The sequence below is a fragment of the Heterodontus francisci genome, chromosome 24 (genome assembly GCF_036365525.1).
Source record: "Heterodontus francisci isolate sHetFra1 chromosome 24, sHetFra1.hap1, whole genome shotgun sequence".
In the NCBI taxonomy this organism is placed as follows: domain Eukaryota; kingdom Metazoa; phylum Chordata; class Chondrichthyes; order Heterodontiformes; family Heterodontidae; genus Heterodontus; species Heterodontus francisci.
The window spans coordinates 61212848-61224980 of record NC_090394.1 but is presented as its reverse complement, the minus strand read 5'-3'; the positions used below and the strand labels follow the sequence as shown (position 1 = coordinate 61224980).

General features: G+C 41.7%; 1 protein-coding gene across 2 annotated transcripts in view; it reads left to right on the top strand.

Moving 5' to 3' along the window:
* Positions 1–12133, top strand: part of ppl (periplakin) — a 70642-nt gene that overhangs the window by 44544 nt on the left and 13965 nt on the right. For both annotated transcript variants that reach the window (XM_068056370.1, XM_068056371.1), the window contains exons 12-18: positions 3103–3257; positions 4230–4327; positions 5647–5676; positions 7713–7870; positions 8892–9070; positions 9818–9956; positions 11255–11448. In XM_068056370.1, coding sequence (XP_067912471.1) covers positions 3103–3257; positions 4230–4327; positions 5647–5676; positions 7713–7870; positions 8892–9070; positions 9818–9956; positions 11255–11448 — 953 coding nt within the window. The remainder of the gene's footprint in view (positions 1–3102; positions 3258–4229; positions 4328–5646; positions 5677–7712; positions 7871–8891; positions 9071–9817; positions 9957–11254; positions 11449–12133) is intronic.

The window sequence follows — 12133 nt, the reverse complement described above, 5'->3', positions numbered from 1 at the left end:
TTGATATAAATTATAAAAAATTGAGGCCCGAGCACAGACCCCTGCGGGACTCCACTCGCCGCCTCCTGCCAGTCAGAAAAAGACCCATTTATGCATAGTCTTTGTTTTCTGCCAGTCAACCAATCTTCTATCCATGCTAATATGTTACCCCCTACACCATGAGCTACTTTGCATAATAACCTTTTATGTGGCACCTTGTCAAATGCCTTCTGGAAATCCAAGTACAGTATGCCAACGGGCTCCCCTTTATCCACAGCACATGTTACTCCTTCAAAGAACTCCAATAAATTGGTTAAACATGATTTCTGTTTCACAAAACCATGCTGACTACGCCCGATTACCTTGAGTTTTTTTAAGTGCCCAGCTATAACCTCCTTAATGATCAATTCTAACACCTTCCCCGTGACAGATGTCGAGCTAATTGGCCTATAGTTACCTGTTTTCTCTCTTCCCCTCCCCCCCCCCCCCCCCCCCCCCACTCCCCACTTCTTGAATAGAGGGGTTATATTTGCCACTTTCCAGTCCGATGGAACCTTTCCAGAATCTAGCGAATTTTGAAAAATTAACACCAATTCATCTACTACCTCATTAGCCACCTCTTTTAAGACCCTAGGATGAAGCCCATCAGGACCCGGGGACTTGTCAGCCCACAGCTCCATTGGTTTGGTCAGCACCGCATCCCTACTGATTGTAATTTCACCAAGTTCCTCTCTTCCTTCCACCTCCTGATTTATAGCTATCATGGGAATGTTTTTGTATCCTCTAGTGAAGGCAGAAGCAAAATATTTGTTCATTTTATCCGCCATTTCCTTATTATCTACTATTAGCTCCCCATTTTCACGCTCCAGAGATCCAACACTCACTTTACTTACTCTTTTCCTTTTTAAATACCAGAAGAAACTCTTGATTTCCGTTTTTACGTTTCTAGCTAGCTTCCTCTCATACTCTAATTTCTTTCTCCTGATTAACTTTTTAGTCATTCTCTGTCATTCTTTATATTCTGACCAATCATCTGACCTGCCACTCATCTTTGAGTAATTATATGCTTTTTCCTTAAGTTTGATGCTTTCCTTAACTTCTTTAGTTAACCACGGATGGTGGGTCCTCCCCTTATAATATAGGAATAGGAATCTACTTATCCTGTTATATATTATCTTATCTAGGTTCATCTGAAAACGATAGCCCCTTGAATAAAGGCAGAAAAGTTATTGCATATAAGTATACTTTTCCCTCTAACCAGCTGATGGAGAATATTTCTGCATGCGTGCTGCTATTGTCTGTCCTGGTTCAGAATGATTGCAACTTCACTGTCTGCCCACATTAAGAACTGACTTAATATGGTAGTCAAGAGCAAGGTTCAATGTGATTTTCCTAAGTGTGCCCAATTGTAGAGTTCTCCATAGTTGTTTTGTGCTATTCCTCAGTTTTACTTCTAATAGGTAGGAATTACTGCTTCTACTGAAATATTCTCAATTTCAACAATTTTCTGTCTTTTGATGTGACCCTCAACTGCCAGACAATGGCGTTCTCAACAAAGGAGGTTATGCGATCATCTTGCAACCAGACACAGCTATTTACATCTGCTCTCCCAGGTGGAGCTCATTCCTGTCAAAGGCTGCACCACCGAGTATAATTATGGTCACAAAATGCTGTCCAGCTGCCATTGTCCAAATTCTTTTTTTTATCTGGTAGGAATTTAAATACCAAATTGTTTATTTTGTTTGTTAGGCTATGAGGCTGAATAATCCAGGCAGCTGACTATCAGGGTGAGATATGTGGCTCTCTTACACTACAGGAAGACTTTCATTGGATAAGGTCTCTTTCCATGGGTGCCGAATCTGCCCCATTTAAACAGTGGTGTGCATTTAGCAGCAATAGATAATCAGGAAATTTGCAAGAAGGCATGAATGGAACTTCCAAGCAAAGCTGCACAGGGGGTGCCAATGCTAAAAGCACATGGGGTGAGCAGATTTAAAGGTCAGTCTGTTCATGAGCCGTACCAAGGCCACTGGAGAGAATCATTTAGCTTTACCATAAGAGATCGGGTGGGAGGGTGGGGGGGATGGGATGGAGAGTTTTATGCTCTCTGCCATGGTGGCGAGAGGATAAAATCAGGGGTTGGGGGATAGTCGGGGGTGGGGGGATGGAAACTGGCCACCATTCCACCTCCACAAAAATTTAGTACGGAACAAGGAAGGCCTGTGAACTGTCTTCCTGCCCCGCCGCCAATTGAGGCCCTTAACTGGGCAATTAACCACAATTAAGGGCCTCTGCCTGCTGCAGACACAATTAGTTGTGCAGCCCTGTCACGCACATGTAGCATGGCATGAAAACCATGTGGGATGCTTCCCGGGTCTGTGGAGGGGGGTGGGGGTGCGGGGAGAGGATCCTTCGTTAAAAGGCACAGTGCCTGAACAAGGAACCCGGCATCGGGAAGGGGGGAGGGCCCGCTGAGAGCCACCCCACTGCCCTTGTTACCGACCTCTCTCCCCCGTGACCCCTCCTTACCTGACCTACCTTTGTCCTGGGTCCAACGATGATCCTCGGCCTCCAGTAGGTGCTCCTTCAGCGTAGTGGCGCTGCAGCTGCCGGCCTCTGATTGGCCGCTGTCCACTTAAGTACCTAATTGGCACTAGATTCAGCGAGGTTTCTAGAGCAGAGACGACGGGGGGAACTCTGCATCACTTTTTCCAGACGTCGAGATCCTCACCGTCAGAATAAAATTCCAGCCATCCAGTGCAATTTCCATCTTGAAGGAGTGTTTTAGGAACAGGAATAGGCTATTCAGCCTCACAAGCCTGTTCTGCCATCCAATGAGATCATGTCTGATCTGCATCTTAACTGCATCCACCTGTCTTCGTTCTATATTCTTTTATATCCTTGTCGAGCAAAAATCTATCGATCTCAGATTTCAAGATTTAATTTTGTGTGGTAGATTTGCCATTGGAAGCAACAGATTGTCTACCAGCATATTGATTGCTGAATTCCGTGCAATACAGTGAACAGGGAGGCAAAAGTATTAATCCTGTGAAATGTTAGCTGCCTTAAATGAATCTGGAAAGTGAATATTTATTAGCAAATCTTTCTTCTCCCTTCTGACAGACACATATCCAGCGTGGGGAGAGGTACATACTGAATAAGAACATCAATGGAACCCACTGGGAGGTGTCTGATACGGCTGGTCAAAAGCAGAAAGCTCCTGCTGTTTGTTTTATAATCCCTCCAACTGACCCTGAGGCAATAACAATTGCAGATGAGTAAGTCCTAAAACCATCTTCCTCGAGCATATCCAAAAGGTTTGGAAAGAAAACCTAACTCGTCCTTTATCCGCAAAATGTGTTTGAATTTCTGTCGTCGGGGCGTACCCCAGCAAAGGCCAATAGAGATCAGCTTTCAGAGAAGGCTGTGAAAGGAGCTATTCTATTAAGCTCAATGGAATTAGTGTTATGAATTTACTAGCTGCATCAAAAAAATCAGCCAATTTTTTTTTAATGGCTTGCATGACCTTTCAGGATATTTTTTGACCATTTCTCCACAGAACGGATTTGAAAATGAGTACTGTCATTACTCCAAAATTTCCTTTCGTCCTGCTTCCTTACTGTGACCACAAATGCCCACAGTACATCACATTCAGCGAGTGGTACAGTTAGAGTGAACAGTCAGGTTTCCTATTAGGCAAATCGATACTTTATTGACAGCGTGTAATGTCATTCTCATCACAAATTTGTAACAAAACATATGTTATTTAATGTTTGTTTTCTGAGCCCCATTTTCTTTTGCTATATTCTTCCCATGGCCAAAAGCTAGTCTTTTGTCCAGGAGAATTGACATCTCCACCACTCTGTGACCATTAGTACAATGGCTAGCCAGTATTGAATGATGATGGTGCTGAAATGTGCCTCAAGGTGGCGATCTGAGCTCCCTTTCTCCCTCCAGTTGGTTGGACATCTTGCCTGTGTTCAGTGTTGTAGCCTGACTGAGATGACGCCTCATGTGAGACAAACCAAAAAGGGAGAAATATTAACAAAAATAATGGTGGCAAGGAAGGGAGTCTCAAATTAATTAATTGTTCTCACTTGCGGGATCAATCCATACTCAACAATCCGCCAACAAGTCAATCTTCTGATCAAAATTTATGGGTAATGAGTTGGTACGTTTTAAATTTAGTAATTTCCTTACCCAGTGTTCGGTGGTTCATATACTTTTCAATGTTATCTTTCTCCCCCCAGCATTACTAATCAGTACAATGGTGTCAAACAGAAAAGCAGCAGTACCAAGAATGTTCTCCAGAAGCGTTACAATGAGATGAAACCAGTTAACAAGCCAGGTTTGTGTTTTAACCTAGTGAGACTAAAGAGAAGCAGTTTTCAAAGGGTACTGAGCAACTGAACAATTTTTCCTTTTTGCATCAGTGTTAACATCAAGCACTCTCAAGTTGGATGCGCAGTAAAGCTCCTTCTACTCAGATTAGTTTCTGTAAATGTACAAAGTTTCTTTCCAAAACTAGTTGCCCCTTCTTCATAATATACTTTTGTTATTTGAAAAGGAAGAATGTACAGGGTTACGGGGAGAAGGTGGGGGAATGGCACTAAGTGAATTACTCTTTCGGAGAGCAGGTGCAGACACAATGGGCTGAATGGCCTCCTTTTGTGCTGTAACAATTCTGTGATTCAAGCGCTAACCATGGCTGTATAGAACATATTGGAATTTCACTATTATCGTATCTAATTACAATATTATTAAAATGGTTAGATACTCACTGGTGAGCGTCAGTGTTTGCTCAAACACATAGAGGCTACGAACAGAAGAAATAGGAGTATGAGTAGGCCATAGGGACCATCAAGCCTGCTTTGCCATTCAATATGATCATGGCTGAACTTACTACATCAACATCACTTTCCTACCCAACCCACATATCCCTTAATTCCCTTAGTGCCCAAAAATCCATCGATCTCAGTCTTGAATATACTCATTGACTGAGCATCCACAACCCTCTGGGGTAGAGAATTCCAAAGAATCACAACCCTTTCAGTGAAGAAATTTCTCATTATCTCAGTTCTAAATGGCCAACCCCTTATCCTGAGACTATGACCCCTAATTCTAGACTCTCCAGTTGGGGGAAACACCTCTCCGCATCTACCCTGTTAAGCTCTCGTAAGAATTTTATACATTTCATTGAGATCACCTCTCATTCTCTGAACTCCAGAGAATATAGGCACATTCTACTCAATCTCTCCTTATAGGACAATGCTGTCATCCCAGGAATCAATCTAGTGAACCTTCATTGCACCCCCTCTAAAGCAAGTATATTGTCCTTTGGGTAAGGAGACCAAAACTGTTCACAGTGCTCCAAATTTAGTCTTTCCAAAGGTCTATATAATTGCAGCAAGACTCCCTTAATCTTATACCAACCCCTTTGCAATCAAGTCTATAACATTTCATTTGCCTTCCTAATTGCTTGCTGTACCTGCATGTAAACTTCCTGTGACTCATGTACAAGGACCCACAACTTCCTCTGAATACCAACATTTGCTAGTTTCTGGTAGGGTCTAGGGTATTTCAGGTCATTAGCAGATCCTATTATAAATGATGCTGGCTTGGCAAACTCATCTATTCAGTTGATTTTTTTTTCTTATTTCTTCACAGTGGTGAAGACCCCCGTGGTCCCCGTGTCAGGTATGTAACATTTTCTGATTGTATTTGTGGATTATATACAGTACAATTTTGATGTTTGTACTTTAGCTTTATATTGATAATAACTTGTAATTACGTAGCATCTTTATCATAGAAAATTGTTCTAAGGTGCTTCACAGGAACGTAATCAGACAAACGTTGACACCAAGCCAAAGGAGGAGATATTAGGACGGGTGACTAAAGCTTGGTTAAAGAGGTGGGGTGTAAGGAGGGTCTTTAAGGAGGAGAGAGAGAGAGGTGGAGAGGTTTGTAAAGGGAATTCCAGAGCTCAGAATATAGATGGCTGAAGGCACTGCTGTTGACGGTGAGGAGAAGGCAATGGGGGATGCACAAGAGGCCAGAGTTTGAGGATCACAGGGTTCTTGGAGGGTTGTAGCGCTGGAGGCTACAGAGATTAATGAAGGGCGAGGCCATGGAGAGATTTGAATATCAGATCTAAAGCTGAGTTTTAAAATTGAGGAGTTAATGAACCGAGAGTTAATGTAGGTCCTGAAGCACAGGGATGACGGGTGAAAGGTACTGGTGTGAGTTAAGATAAGGACAGCAGTTTTCTGGAAGAGTTCAAGTATAAGGAAGATAAAAGATGGGAGGCCGCCCAGAAGACTATTGGAACAGTTTCATCTGGAGGTAACAAAAACGTGCACAAGGGATATGGCAGCAGATGGACTGAGGCAGGGGCAGAGATAGGCCATGTTATGGAGCTGGAAGTAGATGGCCTTTGTCATGGGGAAGATACAGGGGTCAGAAGCTCAGCTCAGGGTCAAGTAGGACACCAAGGTTGTAAACATTTTGGTTCAGCCCAAAACAGTGACTAGAGAGGGGGATAAAATCAGTGACACAGGAATGATGTTCATGGCGGCAGACAAAGACAATGGCTTTGGTCTTCCCAGTGTTTAATTGGAGGAAATTATGATTGGCATTTATGAAAATGTCAATCTGTTTGTGTAAATAACAGTTTGGGGAAGGCAATCCCTTAATTCATTCATGTGCTGGTAGCCATCTTTTCACTAACTGTGTATACAGTGATTTCTAGCTTAAATGAATGGCCTTTGATGAGCCTGTTGATGGTTGAGCTTAGCCTCCTGGCATCTTTTCAGGGCATCACTGATGTGACCCAGAATATTCTGCTCTACTGGTTAAAGTAGGACTTGTGGCTGTGTATGATTTATCAGATGAGGGAGCGAAGCTTGAAAAGTGAGTGAATTAATTCACTCAGCATCTCAGATAAAATCAAAACATGACTTATACAAGTTGCCATTAAATTGTATCTTTTGTAAATTAAACAAATGCATCATTGTTAAATTCAAGTTTAGTTTTAACAAAGATAGGCCTTTAGAGTAAATAATTTTCCTTCTGCACAAGTTGCAAAATGAATGCAAAAGCTACACTAACAGAATCCCTATCATAATCCTTTGCGAGGTAATGGGGATTAACAGTGTTTTAATGGGCATTTTGTAAATATCAGCTTTAGCTGATACCAAATCTACTGATTGTAAATTAAAAGTGATTCAGCAGTCACTTGGGATTTTCCTCCTTTGGCCTCAAGAAGAAGATTGGGAAGTGATCCAAATCCTCCTTTACGACAGAGACATAGCAACTATGCTAACTTTGGATTCAGGATGATCTGAGCTGGATATAGTCACCTAAAGTTTAAATTTGCTTCAGCTTCACTTTGGTTCCTTTGATGGATGGGATTAAATGCTCACAGTGGTGTACACATTGAAAACATTGAAATCCCTCCAGTTTCAGTGGTTTACTGCAAATTACCTGTTCAGACAGTATGAAATAGTTGCAATCTTAATGGACTAGATTATTTAGAAGAAACTGTTATCAATGAGTAATACTGCAAGAAATGAACTAGCACTAACCAAATGGGATGAGCCTGTAAAAAGTGATTTTATTTGAGTTTGCTTTGAAGTGGGCTGCATCATTTTCAGAAAGTGGGCAAGTAACAGGGGGATACCATGAATCTCTCTACAAGTTTAACATTCCAACTATATTTCATTATGTGTGGTCAGATTCCCAGGACAAGCAATGCCTGAAACTGCTGTCTGACTTGGATAAAATTCAGACTGATGTGACCAAACAGGAGAAGGCAATTCAGTCCTGTACACGCCCGCCACTGGAACAGAAAAAGCCTATCCAGGATAGCAGGGACCGAATTCAGGATCTAAAGGTAATCTCTGTTGCTAGAATGAACGATAAAGAGAGAATTTTCATTTATATTGCGCTTTTCACAACCTTAGGATGTCCAAAAGCACTTCCCAGCTAATGACGTACTTTCAAAGTATAGTATTGTAGGAAAGGCAGCAGCCAATTCACACAAATGGAATTGAGATAGTTGACAAGATAATCTGCTTTGGTGGTGTTGGTTGAGGGATAACAGTTGTCCAGGACACCAGGAGCACTCAGATAGTACAAATAGGCATTATGTATCCACCTGAGAGGGGAGACATATCACTCAAAAGACAGCTCCTCCAACAATCCTAGAGGAAAGGAGTAAAGCTTGAACCCACAATAATCCGACTCAGAGGCAAGACTGCTGCCACTGAGCCAAAGATCATTCACATAGCTACTTGTTCTGTTGAGATGTTTGAGTCTGGGTATAAATCGATGACCATTTCTACATGTCAATATGAATTGTCAGTGATGGGCGGAGTTGCGATACTCATAGCTTTCAATGTTCAGATGCCAATAAAATCCAATTTTAGTAATCTATGTTAGAAATCTATCAGATGTTTTGTGATGGTCTAGTGTCTGGTCATTGTTGAACGCCTGGACAAGTTATCTTGTGTTATCCATCATGTTAAATTTGATGGTTCAGCAGAGGGGCCACTTCTTGACCAAGGGCTGTGCAAGTTCACCTGTTGCTGGGAGTTGGTCTGTTAGATGAGCTCTCTCATAGTTCACTGTTGAATTGCTAACAGTTGCATGCACAGTTAACTCACTGCACTGTCTTTACAAATCCTTGACCATCTTGCACCTTTGACAGTCATTGACCTAGATTACCTGCCTGCCTGCTAAAAGAAACCTGCTGTGTACTAAATCACTTATGTGAGAGTTAAGATATATTTTAAGAGGTTGATTTTTGTTGTTGTTGTTGAAAGGTGGATGTCATTTTACGTGAATGAACACTTCTGAAATGTGAATAATATTGAACCTGCTCTTTTAAAAAAAAAAAATATTTTTCTGTCTAGAACATCAGTGGTTCCATTGGCCAAATTGAAATAGCAAAGATGTCGAAAGAAAGAGAATGTCAGGGTTTTCTTTCACAATACCCAGAAGTAGCTGGTGCACCTCAGCTTCGCACCAAACTGGACAACACAAACAACAAATTTGACCAGGTCAGCCTCCTGCTCAACTGCTCTGAGGAGAAGTAAGTAACACTAGCTTTATATTGTAGGAAACAAGTTTCTTCCCAGAGTATGGGACAGACCCTGAAGCACAATCTCTGAGAGTTAGAGCCCATGGATAACTGCAGAACATAATCTCCAGAGGGATGTCAGGGGAGAGAGAGATTGGTGTTATAGGTGAAAATTTTGGTGACTTGCCAAATCTGGATATTGTGGTTTCTGATTGTGATCCTGTCTAACCTTTTTTGATTTGTTCACAAGGACACACTGGGCATGAAACAGTCAATAGCGAACTGGCAGCGCACATTACACACACACGATTTTCTTTTCCCTGGAAGTCCTGATAAAAATTGCAAACTTCCTCCTAGCCTTTTTGCCCTCTCCAAAAAATCATATGTTACATATTGGCTGAAGTTAACCCTTTCTGCATTTGATGCAATCAGACATATTCATTTAAGGTGTACACCTAGTTATATGTGAACCAATGTTGTCAGTCACATTGCAGGATCAATTCACTGATCCTGTACTTGTGTTTTGGAAGGATCACAGGTTGTAGGGTTGGGGCAAGTGTGCTGCAGCCCTGTCTCAAACATATGATTCCATTGAACATTGCTGCTGCTGGGAGCGTGAGATTGGTGAACTAATCCAGATATATACTGCATGCTTAGCTTTTCCCTTACTTTTGTACTTGATGTTGGTTTAACTTTTGTTACGTGATACTTTGCCCAATACAAAGAATAAAAGGCAGACTAATGTACAATTCTTCACAGGGCTCAAGCTGTTAACAAGTTGGAGAACAGCCTACAAAAATCCAGAAATACATTGTCAGAATACGAAAACAAATTGGTAAAGGATCAAACCGTTCCAGATAGTATCTGGGGACTGGATACCAAGAAGCAGGAGCTTGAAGTGAGTACTACCTCACTACCCTCTAAGATATACACTCAGATACAATGTAGTCCTGATGGCCTGCTCTGTAAAGGGGTTTAAACCAAGGAAACGGCCTCTCTGATTCTCATTTTGTCACCACATCTGGAGTATTGTGTGCAGTTTTGGTCACCTTATCTGAGGAAGGATGTTCATGCCATGGAGGGAGTGCAAAGAAGATTTACTAGGCTGATTCCTGGGATGGCAGGATTGACGTATGAGGAGAGATTGGGTCGACTAGGCCTATATTCACTAGAGTTTAGAAGAATGAGAGGGGATCTCATAGAAACCTATAAAATTCTAATAGGACTAGACAGGCTAGATGCAGGGAGGATGTTCCCGATGGCTGGGGAGTCCAGAACCAGGGGTCACAGATTCAGGATATGGGGTGTGCCATTTAGAACCGAGATGAGGAGAGATTTCTTCACACAGAGGGTGGTGAACCTGTGGAATTCTCTACCGCAGAAGGCAGTGGAGGCCAAGTCATTAAAATATATTCAAGAAGGAGATAGATATATTAATGTCAAAGGGATCAAGGGATATAGGGAGAAAGCGGGAACTGAATTAGACAATCAGCCATGATCCTTTTTGAATGGCAGAGCAGGCCCGAAGGGCCGAATGGCCTACTTCTGCTCCTATGTTTCTACCAGTAATGTGACCACTCTCATCATTCCTCAATTCAATCCAAAAGGATTCTGTTTGACACACAGCTCTATTTAAATCATTGTGTTTTAGTGCTGTGATATTGCCTCTATTGAACATCATTGCCTGTCGTTTCCTCCTTACCTATTCTCCTGAGAATGTTATAATGTAGAAGGTGTATTTGCCAATCTTGATCTAGCTGCAGCACATTTCAGTTACTGCTGTTGGGTCTTGGTTATCTATTTTCATCAATGTATCTAGTTCCCCATTTTATTTCTTATACTTTTGGGCACTGAAATAAATACAGCAACTAATTTGGATTCCCGTGGTTTGTGATTTTTCCTTTATTGCTTCCCACATCCTACTATTTAGTTTTATTTCCACTTACACCATATTGTCCTGTTTAACATCTTTCAAACTTTCCATCTCCTTGTTGTCCACACACCAAAAGCTTACTTTCCTTCCTAAGATTAATTCAGACTAATTACACAAGACTTAATGCCTCAAAGTTATGCTAACACCTCGGTTTAAGATTGGAGTTAGGGATTGGGAGTGGTGTCGCAGATAGTAAAAACAGTTCTTGACCTTTCACTGCATTTTCATTGTTTATATGATCCAGTATTTTACTTTTCTAATAGGCCATGCGCTCAGAGCTCAAATCCAAGAAACCAATCCTGCAGGAAGCTGAGCAGAATTTGAACTCCGTAAAGAGAACCTGCAATGCACTGACTGATAACTTTCAGGAACACTGCCCAGATGTCGAGCGACAGGCTGCCGAGGTCAAGAAAATCAACCAACGCTATGACAACCTCAACAAGCAACTGGATATCCGGTTGGTTTCCATTTTTCCCTGTACTATTGTATCTGCCAATTTAAAGAAAGAACTTGCATTGATAGAGTGCCTATCGTGACGTCAGGACACCCCAAAGCCCTTTACAGCCAATAAAGTACTTTTGAAGTGTAGGAAATGCAGCAGCCAGTTTGTGCAAACAAACACAATCAGCAACGTGATAATGACCAGATGTTCTGTTTTAGTTTTGCAGGTTGAGGGATAAATATTGGCCAGGACACCAGGTTGTTCTTTGAAGTAGTGTCGTGAGATCCATTATGCCCACCTGTGAGAGCAGACAGTGCCTCGATCCAGTGTTTCATCAAAAAGACAGCACCTTTGACAGTGCAGCACTCCCTCAGTACTGCACTGGAGTGTCAGCCGAGATTATGTGCTCATTAATATTCCTGCCCATTAGAAACAGTCCATACCAGGCAGTGAACAACCTGTTGATGGCAATGTACGTTTTAAAAGAATACTTTAGCAAATCTGGATATAATTCTATACTTAAGTATATTTTAATAGGGATGATTGGGTATAAGGGAACATTTTGATCCCATTTCTCTCAAATGCTGCAATATGGTTAAACACCAATTTACAGCTAAGGATGGAGACCAGGAGACCGTTCTTATTTTGTTGTCTCCACTCCCTCTTTATTTTGTATTCTCAGAGGAAGTTGCAGTCACAG